Here is a 20,463-nt window from a genome sequence, read left to right as displayed (position 1 = left end):
AAATTGGACTATTTTCTTACACCACACACAAATATAGACTCAAAATGGATGAAGGACCTCAATGTGCGAAAGGAATCCATCAAAATCCTTGAGGAGAACACAGGCAGCAACCTCTTCGACCTCTGCCGCAGCAACATCTTCCTAGGAACAACGCCAAAGGCAAGGGAAGCAAGGGCAAAAATGAACTATTGGGATTTCATCAAGATCAAAAGCTTTTGCACAGCAAAGGAAACAGTTAACAAAATCAAAAGACAACTGACAGAATGGGAGAAGATATTTGCAAACGACATATCAGATAAAGGACTAGTGTCCAGAATCTATAAAGAACTTAGCAAACTCAACACCCAAAGAACAAATAATCCAATCAAGAAATGGGCAGAGGATATGAACAGACATTTTTGCAAAGAAGACATCCAGATGGCCAACAGACACATGAAAAAGTGCTCCATATCACTCGGCATCAGGGAAATACAAATCAAAACCGCAATGAGATATCACCTCACACCAGTCAGAATGGCTAAAATCAATAAGTCAGGAAATGACAGATGCTGGCGAGGATGCGGAGAAAGGGGAACCCTCCTACACTGTTGGTGGGAATGCAAGCTGGGTGCAGCCACTCTGGAAAATAGCATGGAGGTTCCTCAAAATGTTGAAAATAGAACTGCCCTATGACCCAGCAATTGCACTATTGGGTATTTACCCTAAAGATACAAACGTAGTGATCCAAAGGGGCACGTGCACCCGAATGTTTATAGCAGCTATGTCCACAATAGCCAAACTATGGAAAGAACCTAGATGTCCATCAACAGATGAATGGATCAATGGAATACTATGGAGCCATGAAAAGAAATGAAATCTTGCCATTTGCGACAACATGGATGGAACTAGAGCGTATCATGCTTAGCGAAATAAGTCAATTAGAGAAAGACAACTATCATATGATCTCCCTGATATGAGGAAGTGGTGATGCAACATGGGGGCTTAAGTGGGTAGGAGAAGAATAAATGAAACAAGATGGGATTGGGAGGGAGACAAACCATAAGTGACTCTTAATCTCACAAACCAAACTGAGGGTTGCTGGGGGGAGGGGGTTTGGGAGAAGGGGGTGGTATTATGGACATTGGGGAGGGTATGTGCTTTGGTGAGTGCTGTGAAGTGTGTAAACCTGGTGATTCACAGACCTGTACCCCTGGGGATAAAAATATATGTTTATAAAAAAAAAACTGTAAAATTTTTTTGCCAAAAAAAAAGAATCATATTATATGAAAAAAAAATTATTTATTTATTTGACAGGCATCAAAGCAGGCAGAGAGGCAGGTGGGGAAAGCAGGGGTTGGGGGAAAGCAGGCTCCCTGCCAAGCAGAGTCTGGTCTGGGGCTCGATTCCAGGACCGTGAGATTATGACCTGAGCTGAAGGCAGAAGTTTAACCCACTGAGCCATCCTGGTACCCCACCAAGAGTGAACTCTAATACATTAGTATTAGTACTGTGGACTTTGGGGTGATAGTGATGTGTCAGTGTAGGGTCAGTGAGGGTGACAAATTATCACTGTAATACAGGATGTTGGTAATGGAGAAGCCTGTGTGTATGTGGGGAAAGGGAATTTTACTTTGATCCCCAAACTACTCTAAAAAATGCAGTCTGCTAAAAAACAACAAAAAAAAACAACTTTATAATGCAATACAATACAAAACAAGAATGCATATCAAGAGGGAAATAATGTTTAAAGGGAACAAAGAACTTCAGTAATGTGTACCTAGGGATTTTGATTGCACATTTGTAGGAAGTTCACATTGTCATTAGCAATTGTTTATCTGTGAAGTAGAAGTAACATAAATAGTGATGAAAACTCAAAAACACAAAATTAAAAATGCCATCTATCGGCTCTTAAAAAATGGAACAAAATTTGCTTGGCTTTTTAAGCATTGTGGTGAATGAAGGGACAGAATTTAAATTCACCTTTATGATTTTTAAAGGATTGGATAATATGTTTCTACAAAGAAGGCTCCTCTGAGTAACATAGAAATGAACATGGTAGCAAAAAGTGGAAAAAAGGCTACATCTCTTGTGAGCTCACGTTCTCTGAAGCCCTGTCACTTAGTGGAGACAGTAACTATTCGATGAATAGCAAACAGGAGTCTTTCAGATTCCTGAGATTTTCACTAAGGATCGTGAATGGATTTTTAAAAAAATATCTAAAGAATGTCTACAGTGCAAGTACCTGCAAATAACTGACATTTCGGAGAGAATATTTTAATCAGCAGAGAAGGTCAAAATGACAAAGGTCCAGGATCAGAGTAAACATATGGGATTAAAAAATAAAAAATAAAAAAAAAAGGACTTTTTTTTTTTTTTAAAGAACTTTAAACAAAAGTCCTTTTTAAGAGACAGTTGGCTGTTTAAACCAAAAGTACAACTCACTGAGAGAATCACCACATTATTTATTTGGTTAGAAAGGACCTGGGGGCCCATTCTGCAGAGGAAAAAATAGAATCAATAACAGGCCTCATGCCTTGCACAGCCAGTGGCTAGAATCCCTGCCTTATGAGACCCTGTGCTAGAACGCCGCTAGAACCATCTAGAACTATGTTAGTCTTTCTTGGAAACCACCAAGTGTTTGACCAGTTAAGAGCACAGTAACAATAAGTCACGTTAAGTTATAATGATTATCAATATCTTTAAAAGCCTTGTAAAGTTCCTTTTTGAGTAACCCTCACCCTACCCTTAGAGAAATTTATCTGTGGTACACCTCTTTGAAATACCTCATTGTTGTTACACATTTGCTATAGCCAAAAATAAATAAATAAATAAATAAATAAATAAATAAATAAATAAATAAATAAAAAGCTTTTTATTATCAAAATGTTCAGAAGGGGGCGCCACTGAAAACAATGAGAGTTTTCGCTGCCGGGACAATTTTGTTGCAGAAACAGCTGAAAGCAATCAGGTTAGACAGAGCCAAGGGCTGCAGGGATTTTTAAAATTACAAAAACTGAACCAAATCAAACCAAAACAAAAATCAAAACCAATGGCCAAGATTTCAAGTTTGCTACTAAAGGTATGACATTCTCCTAAGACATATGAGTGACTTGATCAAAATATTTATATATTTATATTTGAAGAAGAAGGAAGTATTTGATGCAGCAAATCCACGTTGATTAGAAATTACCAGGTATGGGGGCTCCTGGGTAACTCATTGGTTTAGGCCTCTGTCTTCGTCTCAGGTCATGATTTCAGGGTCCTGGGCTCTCTGCTCAGCGGGGAGCCTGCTTACACCCTCTCTCTCTGCCTGCCTCTCTACCCACTTGTGATCTGTCTGTCAAATGAGTAAATAAGATCTTTAAAAAAAAATTACTAGGTGTGAAATACATCGAGGGTATGGGAAGGAAAATGATTTCACCTGATCTGACTAGGAAGTGGTTGAAGCCTGAATTAAAGTGATATAAAAAGAGTAAAGACCTGGGAAATATATGGGGAAAAAATCCCTAGAAAAACAGCAATAATAACTGGCTGCTATTTATTGATCCAGATTATGCGGTAGGCAAAGAAGAGCTGGTTTTAGCCAGAGGATGATCTCCGTTTGTCTTCATGATCCGGCATTTCCTGCAAGCCAGGCATGGGGCTCTGCACTAGAGCTGCAAATGCTGGGGGGCCCTCACTGTCCCTTTTCTCTTCTCAGGGGGACAACGGGCATGTCCATGGTGCAGTGTGACAGGCTTTACCACAGGGAGATAATAGACTGCCAAGGGTAGGTTGGAGCTGGGAAAAGCCACTTAGGAACAGATTTACAGGGGAAGTGATACACAAGGGCAAAGCAGAAGAATGAGGATGAGTGTGTCAAGTTTCAAAGTGCCAGGAGGCAGCACGGTGCATTTGGGAAACTACAGCAAGTTCATGACAATGGACAACTGCTCTGGCAGCATCACCTGGGGATGGAGGCTGAGCCCCGGGGTTAGCATTGGGGGTGAGATGGTTTGTATACTATGCCGAGGAGGTGAGGTACTACACTGTGGAGGCACAGGGAGCTACCGGAGGATTTAAAATATTAGAATTGTAACCATAATAGCATATTTTATTGCATCCTAGCTTTCATCAAGGTTAAGATGCACTATAGTTTATGTTTGACTAAGAAAGAGAAATGCTGTCAGTTAAACTAGGATATGTCATCAAGTGCAAGGTGAGTGCCACCTTAAGAGATATTAAAATTGGGGGTGGGGAGGACAAATCTTAGAACACGTAAATTGTAGTACTAGAATAATTAAGAAAGGTCGAACACTTGGATCAACAAAAAAAGTGATTATTGCTTACCATGTGCCCCAAACTATATTAAGTCTTAGAACAAGAGACGTTTTCATCTTGATGCCCCACTGCTGTTAGACGCAAGGTACAGAGGGCAGTAGCCAACTACCAGCAGGCCCCAAGTGCCATGTGCAGACTCTAAGAGCAACTGCCTTTGAGAGAGGAAACGGTTGAGAGTGGCCTTTCTGAAGTAGAGAATTACTAGCTGGGAAAGTAGGAAAATTGACACAGAATCGGAATTGATGCCACTACATGACAGAGTTGGTGAAACTTCCCTTCTCAGAGATCTTGAGGCTCCTCAGAAATGTATTTTTCATTTTGGACAGAACATTCAGGATAAATATGATCTGTTCGAGTTCCTGGTTCTCTCATCAGGAATGTTTCTTAGGCTTCACGGGCACAGGAAAAGGGTTTTGATAGTCCAGGGTAAATCCTGACAAAAGCAAAGCACGGTATCTATGACAAACTAACCACTCAGAAGAGAACAACAGTTAAAAAGCCAGGCCGACCTGACCCTGCATGATAGGTAAGGTTGGTCCGGCAACAGGGGTAGATGGGAAGTGCCCATCTCCTGCTAGAAGAGCTAGAGAAGACCCCTTCCAGAGAGACCACCAGGAGAGAAGAGCAGTAGGTGCTGATGATGAAGTCCCAGAACCTAAGTCAGGTTCGGTGGGGTGAGGTTCAGAGCTGATGGCTAAGAAAGAATTCTTAAGACATCTCTGGTGCAAAAAGGTTGTTTATTAAAGCACGGGGACAGGACCCGTGGGCAGGTGGAGATGCAGCTGCCCCTGGTTGTGAGGGATGGCAGGTTATGTATCCTGTGGTTGGGGGAAGGTGAGGGGAAGGAAGAAGGCCTACAAGGTGCTAGGATGTCCCAGGCCTACCTGAGGCCTTACCCTTGCGGCTTGATCAATGCTGTCTTTAGACCAGCCATTAAGATTAAGATAGTTGGGAGACTTTTTGGTGGGATGTCACAATCCTGCTATCAATCGTCTTTGTTAGTGAGATTTAGGACATTTGTAAGCCAAGGGAGTCCGGTCTAGCAGGATTGTGAGCTCTGCAAGTTAACTATTTGCTTATTGTTCATGGCAGTCAGGGCTGCCTGAGGGATGCTACACATAGGACTGAGGGGGAGCGGATGGAAAGTGGGGTGAGCGGGGTGCAAGGCACCAGCTTTTGCTTTGTCTTCAGCCAGCCTCATGCTCCCTCATCACTGAGAGGCACTAAGGACTTTGCTTGAAGGACCTGGGCCTGAAGCTGGCACCAGGGAGTTGCAAGGGAGTTGAGCAACCTTTAGCTCTTGAGAACTGGTCTAGAGGGAAAGTTCCTTGAAGGAGAAGGTCCAAAACTTGTGTAGGGGCTGCAAGAAAAGCAGCTGGGACAGTGGTGAAACCTGGCATCTTACCGTAAGGAGTTCCCTGTTTGAAGCTTGACAGACCAGTGAGGAACCATGGCCAGGCACTACACCTCCAGAATGACCTTGTTATTGTCCCCCATCAAAGGTAGTGAATCTTCTTTAGGAATGAGGAACCATGATGGATTTTTGGTATCACCTGAGTAGCTGTTAGACTCATTAGCTCACACTCAGTGGGAGACAGGTTTTTTTTGTTTTTTTTCCCTTAACAATATGTGTTTTAGTAATACAAAAGTAACCTGAACTTGTAGTGAAAGATTATTGATGTGAAGGACAGGATTCTAAGAAGAAAATAACGTCTTAGTATATTTAATTTTAAAACCATATGGACCATCAATTTTTAAGGGAAAGAGTTCATGAAGTTCTAGAACCTAGGTGAGGTTCAGTGGGCTGAGGTCCGGAGCTCATGAGCAAGAAAGAATTCTTGAGACATATTTGCTGCAAAATGGTGGTTTATTGAGGCACGGGGACAGGACCTGTGGGCAGGAAGAGCAAAATGGTGGTTTATTGAGGCACGGGGACAGGACCTGTGGGCAGGAAGACCTGTGGGCAACCTGGGTTGTCAGAGATGGCAGGTTAAGTACTCTGTGGTTGGGGGAAGGTAAGGGAAAGGGAGGTTTCAACGGAGTTTTCATATGCTAAAGAGGAGTTGTCTTTTACCAAGCCATTAACATCAAGATAGTTGGGAGATGCCTGTCTTGCAGGATTGTGATCTCTGCAAGTTAACTCTTTGTTTCTCGTTTATGGTGGTCAGGGGTGCCTGAGGAATGTTACACATATTACCGAGGGGAGCGGGTGGAGAGGGGGTGCAAGGTGCCAGCTTTTGCTTTGTCCTCAGTCAGCCTCCTGCTCCCTCATCAAGTTCCAAACCTGAGAGGGGGCTCGTGGGAGTGAGGGAGTGCGAGAGAGCGGGAGGGCAGGAAGGGCGGCGGGCCTAGGGGAAGGCGCCCAGCCTGCTCCTGCTCTTTGTTTTGGAGACTCACGTGGTCCTGCCTAATTGGCCGCCATAGAGCCTGAGTTCCCAGGGAGGCAGAGGCGTCCTTTGCAGCTGTGGTTCCCGGGTTCTTCCAGCTGCCAGCCCCACCTTCCTGCAGGAGGCTGGAGGCCCTGGGGGGACCACAACTCCCACAAGGCCCTGCACTCCAACAGAGCCTGGCTGATAAAGGGGAGGGGTCTGCGTGGAGGGGCGGGACCATGATGCAGGGTCCTTGGGGCTTTCTGGAGCTCGAGAGCTTTCTCATCACTGGATTGGCATCTGGCAGCTGGACTCATTGGAGTCCTGGGGCGTCGCCTCGGACCGGCTCTCAAAGGGTAGAGTGTAACGAAGTGTTAGCTTAGGAGGCACAGTGCTAGGGACTGGGTAGCGCTGAAGCTGCTGGTTGTCCTGGGCTTCCTGAGGAGGCTGTCTGAAAAAGTCACAGGTGCTGTGGTAGGGGAATCCTGGGGGAAAACTGGGGCCCAAACCAGCACTTTGAGCCTCTGATCCAGAAGCCAACAATAACTGGGAAAAAGTCCAACAGCGCTGAGGTGCTTTACTTTTGGCTGAGAAGATAAGCAGGAAGGATAACAAACCAAAGGGATGTCTGTAGACATCTACTGGAACTTTTAGGTCTGTCTTCTGTAATTCCTTATCTGTCACTCTGAGCTTTTTTCTTTTTCTTCCTTGGGTTGCCTTATTAGAGAATTCCTTAGCTTGATATTCCATCTCTCTGGTTTGGTTTTAAGCAGTGCTCATTCTGCTATTCCACCCATCTCTTTGAAAGGTTTCTTTTTATTGCTGTTGCTATTTGTATTTCCAAGATATCGGTTAATTATTTTTATAACTGCCTGCTCTCATTTCATGATAAAATATTCTGGCTTATCCATATGATTAATTTAACTACATTGATGTTAATGTCTAACACTTTTTTCCCCCCTTAGGTGCATATTCTCTCTTGAAAGAAAGGATAAAACATATTAAAGCTGTTCTTTTATTCCGTGGCTTGATTTTTCTAAAACATTTGTGATTGTTGGTTTATGTCTCACTCATTTTTATGTACCTCGAGAGTCACTGCTTTGTACTCTCTTTGCAGGAGGGATGGGCATGAAGAGGATGAACTGCAGGGTATTTTTTTTTAATGAAAATGGGTAGAATCAGAGTTTGTAACCTACTGGTCACCTGGGTACCCCACCCCATTCCTCCAAAGCCTCGTAATCATCGGGATTTTGCTTGTTTCTTTTACCCAAGCTCCCATACTCTCCCAAGCTGGAAGCAAACACCCCATTTTCTACTTCCTGGAAGGCTATACTTTGGTGAAGCTTCAGTTACAGTCTCTCAGCCAGTTCCCCTTTCATTTTCTTTCTTTTTCATTTTCTTTCTTTCATTTTCATTCTGGGCTCCTCCCTCCAGGTTTGCACTGCCTTTCCTTATGTACAAATGGGGATAGTAGGAAAGAGTGACTGAGGAGCCCTTCCAGTTTTTTAAAAAGATTTTATTTATTTATTTGACAGAGAGAGCACAAGTAGGCAGAGCTTCAGGCAAAGGGAGAGGTACAAACAGGCTCTCTGCTGAACAGAGAGACTGAAGATGGACTCGATCCTGGGATCATGACCTGAGCTGAAGGCAGCCACTCAACTGACTGAACATCCCAGTCACCCCCAAATATTTTTTAGTATCTTCTTTTCAGTACTTCAAGGGGAACCAAACATCTTCACCAGGACTCTCAAAGATGAATGAAAAACCAGTAATAATTTGCTACAAAAATGACAAATATCTGTTTATTGTACTGCATATAAACAAGTACATTTTAAAAATTAACATTATGGTAAACATAAGAATTTGCTGGACGTAATACTTTGAAAGCTGATGCTTGTATACTTTTATATATTGGTCAAGCAAGGCACTATAGAATCATAGTGACCATCCATATTCTATACAAAAACCCTCAGTTCTATTAAGAACATGAAACAAGTGGTGCCTGAGTGGCTCAGTTGTTAAGCATCTGTCTTAGGCTCAGGTTATAATCCCATGGTCCTGGGATTGAGACCCACGTCTGGCTCCCTGTTTGGTGGGAAGCCTGCTTCTCCCTCTCCCACTCTTTCTGCTTCTGTTCCCTCTCTTGCAGTGTCTCTCTGTCAAATATATCAATAAAATCTTTTTTAAAAAAGGACATGAAAGAAATTCTCCAGGGAGAGAGAAGAGAATAAAGTTCAAAATTAGAATAAGTTCAAATTTAAATTTGTACATCAAAAGCTCTTTCTAACTGCCTCTATTACACATAATTCTACTAAAATAGCAAACCCAATATAGGACAAAATTGTTTGTTTCAAAATACATAGCCTTGGACTTTTGTTATGTCGATAGAAAATTACCCAGTTGCCTCCATTAATTGGTTAGAATTTTGAGAGGAAGTTTGTGTATAGAAATGGGGATTTCTAGCACCGAGGGGCCAACAAACTGGAGGACGCTAACACTGCCTGCAATCTAGCAGCAACTCTCTGAGGTCACACGCTGATTTTGGATGGTCGTCTTTTCCCTCAGGGAGGGTATGACTGTTCAAAGTGAATGTCTGGGGGGGGGGACAAGATGGCGGGGGAGTAGGAGGAGGCGCCTTTTCAGCCGGTACCCCAAAGTGAGCTGATTACCTACCAAAGAACTCCGATCACCCATGAGATCAGCCTGAGATCAGAATTATACACGTCTGGATCTCTATAGGGGCAGAAGACGCCAGTGGGCAGGTAAAGCGAAATGGGAACGCCGGCGGACTGATATCGGGAAGATAAACAAAAGGCGGAGGGAACCACCAGAGGCCACCAGTTGGAAAGTAATACCTCAATATGAGCGAGAGTGCCCTGCGTCTGGGGACCAGCATTAACTTGGAAACTGGTTGAAAGCACTCCAAAAGAGCAAAGGATCGCGGGGGGAAATTGTGGGAATTGGGGTGGCTAGGGACAGGGGCTTAAGTCCCCAGTCCCAGGACAGCCTCCTGTGGCGCTGAGGCAGAGAGAGTGTGGCAGAGAAACCAGCTCTTGGTCCCTAAGCCGCCAGCATGCCAGAGAATGCGTGGGTTCTATTTCCTGTGAGGGGATGGGAGCCACACTGGTCGGCAGAATGCTCCAGCCCTACCACAAAGCTTGAGATACGCGCGCACGTCCCTCATGCTCCCCTGAGTTACAAAGGCCCGGCTGGTGCTCTTTGACCCAGGCCATTGTTTCAAAGCCTAAGCTGCGCGCCCCAAACTCTCCCCTGACAGAGGTGCGCAAAAGCCCAGCCTGGTGCTTACGGACCATCCCGTTCTCAGTGCCCGAGACATGCGCCTCCTCTAAAAGAGGTGCGCGCAAGCTGGGCATTCCCAGCCCGGGCCAGCAGCAAAATCTCAATGTGCAATCGCTGCTTGGAACCTCTCTGGCGGTCGGGAGCTCCCAGACAGCTGCCACTGCCTTGGCTTTGGGTACAAGCAAAAGATTCTGCGCCCCCAGGGTCTTCAACTTGGAACCTGCTCTGCCAGCGGCCAAGGGGGAACTTATTTAGGCTCTGCACCCAGAATGAGTCTTCTCTCTGAGAGGGAGATCAGGGTGCGGTTTGTTTTCCTCTAAAACTACAAAAACCATCAAAGGCAGTCAAGATGAGAGGAAAAAAAAAAAAGTGAACAAGCATAAAAACCGCCAGAGAACAAAAGCCTGAAAAAAACCAGTTTCCTCAGAGCCCACCCCCTTGAGGGGGGTGGGAGGACTTATCTCAGGAAACATCATTGACTGACAACTCACGTGGCAGGCCCCTCCCCCAGAAAACAAACCAAGAAAGAAAAAAAAAAAAGAGAAAAAAAAAGGATTACAAGAGAACAACCACTACTTCATAGGAAAACTTGTATTGTTCACTTGTTCCCACTATTCCGGTTCATTGTTTTTTCTTTTTTATACATAGGTAATTTTTTTAACCTATTTACCATCACAGCGAGTTGTACAGTACATCAAATTCCATAATATCTTTCTAACCTGAACTTTTTGATATACACCTATGTTTTTCTTTTGCATTTTTATTTTTTGAATTCCTTTTTTTAAATTTTAGTTTAGTCTAGTTTATTCCTTTTTATTTTTATCCTCTAATATTCATATAGAGTTAAACTTCAAAGTAATCTCCTTTCCCCAATCAATACTACCCCTATAGGTAAACCAATTTTTAATCCCCTTTATCTTAGGAAAGTTGAGTCCTTTAACAAAGATATCAAGATACATCCAGGAAGAATCAAAACAACCTTCCTCGCACACACTGAGAATTTATAAGAACTCTCCCATCTTTGTCCACCAGTGTTTCTGTGTTTTTTGTGTTTGTCCTGATAGCATATAAATTTTACACTTGTGGTTCTTTTTGACGAGGTTCTTTCTTTATTTGCATATATATATATTTTTTTCTCTTGTCATATACTTGTATCAGTCTTTTTATCTCTTTTTGTTTGTCTACTTCATAAATCTTACCTTGGGCTGAATCTCCTTTTTCATCTTCCCTTTCTTTCCTGTCTATCTCTCTCTCTTTTTTCTTCTTTTCTTTTTTTTCCTTTTTCTTTTCTTTTGTCTCTCATTTGGGTGGGTATCCTGATTGCTCAAAGTGAATGTGTATATTTGAAGAGAGGACCTCAAGACCTCTGGAAGTCTGCATACCTCATTCACTGGGCAGGGGACTTCCTGCTTCAGGTATTTGCACAATAGACTCCAGTTAAAGCCCACCTTCAGCTACGAGTCAAAGCCATGATTGTTAAGAACACAGAATAGGTCCTACGTAGCATACACGATGTGACCAATAGGCATTAATGGTCACTCAAGGGTTCTGGTACATTGTTATCCTCCAGTAGATTATAGAGGTAAAAAACATCTGAAAGAAGGATGAATACCCAACTTTTGTAGCAACATGGATGGGACTGGAAGAGATTATGCTGAGAGAAATAAATCAAGCAGAGAGAGTCAATGATCATAGGGTTTCCCTTATTTGTGGAGCATAACAAATACCATGGAGGACAAGGGGAGATGGAGAGGAGAAGGGAGTTGAGGGAAATTGGAAGGGGAGGTGAAACAAGAGACTATGGACTCTGAAAAACAATCTGAGGATTTAGAAGGGGGGATAGGGGGAACGAGGTGGTGAGTATTGGGGAGGGCACATATTGCATGGAGCACTGGGTGTGGTGCAAAAACAATGGATACTGTTACGCCGAAAAGAAATAAAAAAATTTTTAAAAAATCTGAAAGGTTCCCAGGAAGCAGTGGGTTTTGTTTTGTTTTGTTTTGTTTTTTAGAAAGAAGAGGAGGATGGGTCACTAGACTTTAAGAGGTCATGAATAAAGCAGGAGAGATAGGAACTGAATCATAAACTTTTGTCGTTAGCTTGGCAGGAGTTGAGGTATAAGGTCCTAGGTCTGCATGGAGGTGGGTAGGTCACAGGGAGATAGTGAGGTTAGTACTCCGAAGGGGAGCTGGCATGTGGGCTTGGGTATCAAGAAATTACCAATGTAATTAAGTGGGATAACCATGTTTGTAGTGTGTGTGTGTGTCTGTGTCTGTGTGTCTGTGCGTTAATTCTTCATAGCTGGGGATACTGAGTTAGATGGTTATTGATCCCCTATTCAATTCCAACATTCCTAGTATTTATGACTTCTCTGGCTCAAATATTAGCAATGGCTATGGAGAGAAGGGTTAGACACAAAAGCATGGAGCACAGTGTATAGAAAGTTTCTCCCAAGCTTGAAAGAAGGCTTGATCAGTATATTTTTGTCTACTCAGGCTGCAATACCAAACACAGGCTGGGGGGCTTAAATGACAGAAATGTATTTTCTCACAGATCTGGAGGCCAGAAGTTCCAGATCAAGATTCCAGCAAGGTTGGTCTCCAGTGAGCCTTTTCTTGTTGGTCTATAGATCACTATCTTTTCAACTGTGCCCTCAGATGACCTCTTCTCTGGGGGCCCCCAGAGGGGAGGTAGGGGAAGTACTTCCATGTGTTTCCCCCTTATGAGGACACCAGTCCTAGCAGATTAGGACTCCCATGACCTCACCAAGCCTTCAGTACCTCTTTCTAGGTAGGCCCTATCTCCAGATGCAGTCACTCTGGAGATTAGGAATTCTACATATGACTTTTGTGGGGACATAATTCAGTCCATAACAATTAGTACAGGAGAAAAACCATGGAGAGAATTCTAGAGGAGTCACACGTGATGTTATAAGGTAAGTGGGTATAAAAGAGCACCTCTGAAGTCCAATAGGTCATTAGAGCTAGAAGCCGACAGGAAAGTCCCATATGTGCCACAGTTTTGAGTTTGATGCAAGCGCAACTCTGAATGGAAGATATTTGGGAGGCCTTGGCCAACCACTACTCCCAGCCAGGGGTGATTCTGGAGGGAGTATCTCTCATCTCAGAGTGCTGCCTAGAATCAAGACTTTGGGGTTGGAAAAGTGACACTCCCAAAGTTGGAGAAGGATGGTGCTGTAAGTTACTTGAAGAGTACTGTTCTGGGAGATAGGAGATTGGGGTGTCCTCTTTGTTCTGCTGCTGACCAGATGTGAAAATGCAGATTAACTCCCTAATCATCTCAGTTTTACCATGTGCTGCTGTCATGTGTCCCAAGCCCCAGAGTTACTTTTATCCATAACCAGAAGCCGGTCTTTTAGTTCCCAATCTCTTAATCGGGCTGATCGTCACAATATATAGCAGAAACGTGACAGCCACAGGGTTGAAGTAAGGGTTGTCTTCCCCTCAGGGAGAGTCGAAAGGCTCTAGGAAAGGGCATACCAGTAGACCAAAGGCAGCCAGTGCCAGGGAGTGGAGCCACGGGGAAGAGTGTGCTGAGGACAGCCTTGTGGAGGGAGGGCAGAAAGAGCCACCACCATGACACTTGAGTTACAGATCGAGCTTGGGGACAGAGAAGGGATCAGGGCACGGTAGATCAGCAGCTGGCAAAGTGATTCTGTTGAGCTTAAGCTCATAGTGCCTTAGCGAATTAGAATGAGAAATACATTGCTATTGTCTGTGACTCTGTGATTGTGTGAGTATGAGTGACAGAGTGGGGACAAAGAGAGAGGGAGAGAGAATACATTCAATTTTAAAGAAGGACAATAAGGGATGCCTGGGTAGCTTACTCAGTTAAGCATCTAACTTTGGTTCAGGTCATGATCCCAGGGTCCTGGGATTGGATCCAATACCAGGCTCTAGTGGGGGGCCTGCCTTCCCTCTGCCTGCTGCTCTCCTTGCTTGTGATCTCTCTCTTCCTCTGTAACAAATAATAGTAAAAAATAAACGAGGGCGATAAGTTATGTTTACTTTTGTTTCTGATGCCAGACATAGGTTCAGAGGATTGAAGAGGGAGATCCAAGGAGCTAGCCTCTCAAGAGGAGTGAATAGCTAGTCACTGGTAAGACCCCTGGTCCTGCAATACAATATGGCTCCTGTGATCTGGGTCCTGTTAAACGCCTCTCACCATTCTTAACCCGATAGTTTGATTCTTCATTGCGTTCAGTGTGGGGAACTAGGAGAAGCTATGACACTTGGCCCTTTGTGGGGGAATTTTAGTAGTATAAATAGCAATAGTTATCAGTTCTGGAGCACTTCCATGACTCTGCTGCAGGCACTGTGCTGTGACCTGGGTTTAGAGCAGTGAGATAAACATAGAAATAGATGTGGGCTCTGTTTCCAAGAAGCTGAAACCCACTATTCTCCTTGTCCCTTCCCATTCTGTCTTCTTCAGCCCTTGTGCAATCCCACCAAGCAGGAAGCTTCCTTCTCCCCCTCCCTCTGCTGCTCCCCCTGCTTGTGCTCTCATTCTATCTCTCTGTGTGTCAAGTAAATAAATCAAATGTTTTTAAAAATTATTAAAAAAGGCAAAACAAATAACCATTTTTGTAGAGTGATTTGCTGAATGCAGTTATGGGCAGTGCTGGGTACTGAAGAAGACGCTCTGCTGACCAGAGGAGTGGGGAAATTCCAGAACAAATTCCACAGGTCATTGCACTTTCATCACCCCACCTATAGCACTCATTAATCTATAGACCAGCCAATCTGTTGGTTATAAAAATGAGCTTTCTCCAAACTGACAGGCAGTTCTCATTTTAGCAATGTAAATAATTTCTGATCTTTATCACTAATGTGATCTAATCCTGTCTAGTAAAGAAAGATTGAGAGTTCTATAGCTCTGTAAACATTTAAGAAAAACAATGGACTCAACTCTAATTACTTTTTAACTAACTTGACTTGCCAAGGGAAGGAGAAAGTAAATATCAGAAATCTTACCACTAAGCACAAATTGCAAGTTATACCTGCCAAGATGTGGTTCAAAATATAAGTAACCAGTCTCCTTAGAAGCCTTTTACCTTCTTATATCTGTTATGTTGGGTAAATGAGTAGTTACTGGAACACAGCTGGCTCAGTGATCACAATTCAGCTTGCCCTCAAAAGTATAAATAGATTACATGTTTAGCCTGGTAACTGGACACTGATATAGAATTGTTTATTGGCTGATTCCTAGATCAGAAACGACAAAAAACTTTTCTTTTTTATGGAAGTATGGCTGTTACAATAGTCTCACCTGTACCACATAGTGATGGACTTAACTACTCTATACATTACAGCTCTAGATGAAACATTTTAATAAAACAACAATATCCTGGAAATGGTATCATGGAAATGTAAGTGCCTTGTGCACTTTTCTTAATGTGTATAATTACCTAAACATCATAGTAAGTGAATCAAGGCCATTGTCAAGCTTCCGTCAAGGAGAGTCCTTAACTAGAGGGATTTCCCATTGCTCTCAGGATGATAACCTCTGAGTTACAGGTTCCATTAGTTGGCCACACACATTTGGAGCCTTGTGGACTTTCTGACAGCTGAGCAGCATATCTCTGTTTCAAGCACTGTGATCCCTGTTCTTACTGCAAGAGTGACAGTTGTCACTTTTCCTGTGACCCCTGTCTTTAGGAAAGTGTCTGACTCAGAAAGTCGAATCAGTAGTTCCCCCAAAGGTATTTTCAGGAGAACCACCTCAAAGATGATCACCTGAGATACTGTCAAGAAAAAAAAAAACCTGAAATTCTAAGCAACATCCATAATAAGTCTTTTCATGTTGATAAGGAAAGATTTTCCCCTAAATACCAGATAGGCTCCATGAAAGTGAGATCTTTACCTGTTTTGTTCACCGTGTCACCAGTCTCTAGAAGAGCGCCTAAGACATCACACAAGATTAGGTTGCTTTGAATGAATCAAATGAATGAATGAACAGTAGCGTTTGATAGTTAGGTAGTTTATGGTCCTTAGGCAAGAGATGGGATTTGTGTTGGGATTTCAAGAATGGGAGGGGCCGAAGAGAAAATTGAGAAGCTAAATGTGAAAGTAAGCCATTTACTGACTGGAGTAGGTCTGAATACATTTCAAACATAATTAAACTATGGCTGTGGGTCTATATGCGTTTTCATAATTTTCCCTTGAAAATGTGAGGCATACAGATGTCATCTCCAGTGAATTCTCCTTGTCTGTATACAGAATCACCAAAAAAAAAAAAAAAAAAAAAAGGCATTCTGACTGTCCTCAGCCCATCCACTCCAGGGTTGTAACTCTTTCTTCCCCATGTTCTTTCCGACATCATGGACTTTCAGGTTGACCTCTCCCATCTTGGGTCCCACTCTCATTAGCTGTAGAAGTCATGCGATGTTTGCGATGTGAGGGTGGCAATACTCTCTGACCTTTGGTTACAATATGTCTTTGAAAGCCAGTGTTTATTCTGATTTTACAGCATTTCTCCATTTGAACTGGCCACCTTTTAAGTGGTCATTAGCCACATGTGGCTACTAGACATGGGACTTGGACAGCAGAGGTGTGGAAAGTCCGCACATTCTTCCACTCAAAGGATATTGTGAGTTATGCTACATCTTTTTTTTAAAGTGTCTTTTTTAGGTATTTAAATTCAATTAGCCATTAGATAGTACATCATGGGTTTCAGAGAATTTAGTAACTCATCAGTTGTGGATAATGCTCGGTACTCATCACATCACGTGTCCTCCTTAATGCCTATCCCCAGTTACTCCATGTCTACCACTCCCCTCACCGCCCAGAAACCCTCAGTTTGTTTCCTATAGTTAAAGGTGCCTCATGGTTTGTCTCCCTTTCTGATGACTCCCATTCAGATTTCCCTTCCTTCCCTCTGATCCTCTGTACTACATCTTAATCTCAACAGTAAAGTCAAGCAGTGGTAGTAATTCAGTCATGGAGTCATGCATATTCTAAATCTGATGAGGTGGATTCCTATACTGCCTTTGTCTCTGCTAGAGTGCTTACATTTGTTATATTATTGCTGCTGTGTTCATGTTTCTCGTTCACTGAATGTCTGATAAAAGAATCAGTAAAATGTGTGACTGCAGAAAATACAATGGTCATGGATGACTTGACCAGACTTGAGTCAAGTTCCTCTGAGTCCTCTTTCTGTCCAGCCTTGACCTCAGGCTCTGCCCACTTAGCCCAGTTTTAGCAAGAAATCTGCTTAGTCAATTTTTCAGCAATCTCCTATCCTACTCTTGATATCTGATCAAATTCCTTATCTCTCACCCCTGGTGTCTTACCACTCTTTTTTTTTTTTTTAAAGATTTATTTATTTTGACAGAGAGAGAGCCTGAGCAGGGGGAGTAGCAGAGGGAGAGAGAGATCCAGACTACCCACTGAGCAGCAAGCCCAATGCCAGGCTTGATCCTGGGATCAGATTATGACCTAAGCCAAAGCCAGAGATTTAACCAACTGAGCCACCCAGGTGCTTCAGTATCTATAATGCTTAATATCTGATCAAATCCCTTGTTCCCAGGGCACCCAGTTGGTGCAGCTAGTTGAACGTTTGACTCTTGGTTTCTGCTCTGGTCATGATCTCACGGTCCTGAGATTAAGCCTCACCTCAGGCTCTATGCTCAGTGAAGAGTCTGATTAAAATTCTCTTTCCCTCTCCCTCTACCCCTACCCCTGCTCCCTCTCTCTAAAATGTATTAATAAGTCTTTTAAAAAATTCCTTATCCCCTGCTCTCAATAGTTTATGACCCTAGCCTTCCTTCAACAATATTACTGTCCAGATGCTTTAGCCAGAATCCCTTCATCCTTACCCTTGATGTTCCATCTTAATTTTACATTCAGTGACCTCCACCATGCTCTTTAGCTGTAAATCTCCATTTGTCTGAGCTGAGCCAGATTTCTCTCCCATACTATAAAATAAAATCCCCTCATAGTAGCATCCCTTGAATAAAATCTTCCTTACTGTCTTTAATGGGTGTCACAAATTTTTTTTTTTCTTTAACAGTCAGGAGGGTGCTAATGGAGTACCATGACAAAAGGCCTAACTTCCTATAATGGACATTTCCTTGGTTTACCTGACAAATACTCTTTTTCTCTTCTAAGGAAAATTTCCAGTTCTCAGTATAACTGCCAACTGGCCCAGGGGTGGACAAGTGAGTCAGATGAGACCAAAATGAAAATTCTGTTGAGACACTGGACCTTGAGGATTCAAGCCAAGGACGAAAAAGTGTTGGTACTCCATTATTCTGATGGTCCATTAACTCTTGCTTTTTTGGTTCCTGTGTCTATCACAGCCCCTGCCTTTTTGAAGATAATGACCACTCATCTGAGTACACAGTTCGCAGAATCCCTTTGCAGTGGCCCATGCGGGCCAAGGTAGTAGAGCATAATAGATCTCTGTAAGTTTTTAAAAAATGTCTTTGTCCCTGTTGCCCATGGCCATTAAAAACAAAAGGTCGGGGGTAGGGGGATATTGGAAAAGGCGAAGTTATAGCTACTCACTGATTTTGTGATTGGTAGAGAAAAAGCAACACCTACATGCAGGGCCAGTGGGTGAGTGGAGGAAACATCTTTGGCTCCAGGAGGAATGGGGGAAGGAGAAATATTAATAATCTTTGTCTTTGGAACTGCCCCTGAAGACTTCCTCACACAGGAAAATGACCTAGTGTGACTCTCCTAAACTTTGGCAAGCCCCTTAAATTTAACTGACATCTAGATCTGATACTCCCTGCTGGATAACTCTGATCATTATTTGATTGTTACTTATTTTATTTTAAAATTATTTTTAAAGAAAATTTTAATCTCAATACAATTAATTAACATATAATACTAGTCTCAGACATACAGGTTAGTGATTCACCAGTCTTTTATAACACCCAGTGTTCACTGTATCACATGCCTTCCTTAAGTTACCCCATCCACCCATCCCCCTCCTCTCCAAGAACACTCAGTTTGTTTCCTGTGATTAAGAGTCTCTTCTGAGGGGTACCTGGCTGGCTCAGTGGGTTAAAGCCTCTGCCTTCAACTCAGGTTATGATCTCAGGGTCCTGGGATTGAGCTCTGCATCAGGCTCTCTGCTCCCTGGGGAGTCTGTGTCCTCCTCTCTCTCTCTTCCTGCCTCTCTGCCTACTTGTGATCTCTCTTTGTCAAATAAGTAAATAAAAATCTTTTCTTTTTTTAAAGTCTCTTCTGGTTTGTCTCCCTCTTTGACTTCATCTTGTTTTATTTTTTTTCTTTCTTCCCCTATGATTCTATTTTGTTTCTTAAACTCCACATATGAGTGAGATAATATGATAATTGTCTTTCTCTGACTGACTTATTTCGCTTGGCATAATGCCCTCTACTTTCATCCCTGTCATTGCAAATAATTGCCATTTATTTTAACTCGACAGAGAAGGCCACTAGAAACAGCAAGTGATGGCCCCAGCTCCTTTCCCTCCATGCAGAACATCTGTCAACACCTATGGACATCTTTTACTCCCCCATTCCTATGAATGTTGCTCAATTGTTACATGGCATGGACAAATGCTGTTGGCTGGTGGCATGGACACACTGGACAAGCTTGGCCTTCGGTAAAACAAAGACTGGATTCAATTACTCAAACTGAAACAGGAATGCTTGGATGAACAAGCCTGCCAGGAAGTCCCACTTGAGGTACTCAACCTGTGCCCCTTACCTCTTTGGACCAAGAATCTGAACTTGAGAGATGAATGGCTTATCCAAGGTTATGGCAAGGTTACACAGAGCTGAAACTAGACACAGGTGTACATGCTTATTGATCAAGGCTGGCTGTGAAATCGAACTGCCTCAAATCTTGATTCTTTTTGCCACTTCTTATTCTCTGACCCTGTTTTTCATAGTTTAGGATGTAGGAATAATAAAAATATCAGCTAATGGTGTATCCTGACTTTTTGATGTTTTAGTTCTTGTCAGACATTTACCATAATGCTTAGCACATGGATATGTGTGCGCACACACATGCACATGCTTGACACTCAAAAAATTGTTCCCTGATATTAACTTTATCAGTGTACTTTGCATCCACCCCCAAATGGCTGTTCTGTCACAAACTGATTAAAGCAGAACTGCCAAGTGAGGAACTTCAAAGCCAAAGCATTAAGTGCTTTGAAAAACCAGCACCTGGGAGGATTTGTCTCAGCATCTGTGATTAGAAGGCAGTAAAAAGAGACTTTGGGGACACAGTTTACCCCTTCATGAAGCAGCCATTCAGAACTTTCTCAGAAGGGCTAATGCCTAATCTTCCAAAGATAAGCAAGAACAGGCTTATGGTCTGTTAAAATCAGATTTTTAAAAGATTTTTATTTATTTATTTGAGAGAGAGAGTGAGAGAGAGAGCATGAGAGGGGAGAAGGTCAGAGGGAGAAGCGGACTCCCCATGAAGCTGGGATCCTGATGCAGGACTTGATCCTGGGACTCCAGAATCAAAATCAGATTGATTGACTCAATAC

General features: G+C 42.9%; 1 protein-coding gene across 1 annotated transcript in view; it reads left to right on the top strand.

Moving 5' to 3' along the window:
• LOC309868125 (uncharacterized protein) overlaps positions 1-18,439 on the top strand; it is a gene marked incomplete at its 5' end in the record, with an annotated part of 168,895 nt that extends 150,456 nt beyond the window's left edge. The window contains one exon of the mRNA XM_082737581.1: positions 18,098-18,439. Coding sequence (XP_082593707.1) covers positions 18,098-18,374 — 277 coding nt within the window. The 3' untranslated portion in view covers positions 18,375-18,439. The remainder of the gene's footprint in view (positions 1-18,097) is intronic.
• Positions 18,440-20,463: the final 2,024 nt, after the last annotated feature.

Source organism: Mustela nivalis, assembly GCF_964662115.1.
Source record: "Mustela nivalis genome assembly, chromosome: 6".
Lineage (NCBI taxonomy): Eukaryota > Metazoa > Chordata > Mammalia > Carnivora > Mustelidae > Mustela > Mustela nivalis.
The sequence above is the reverse complement of the archived record's forward strand: the minus strand, read 5'-3'. Positions and strand labels throughout refer to the sequence as shown.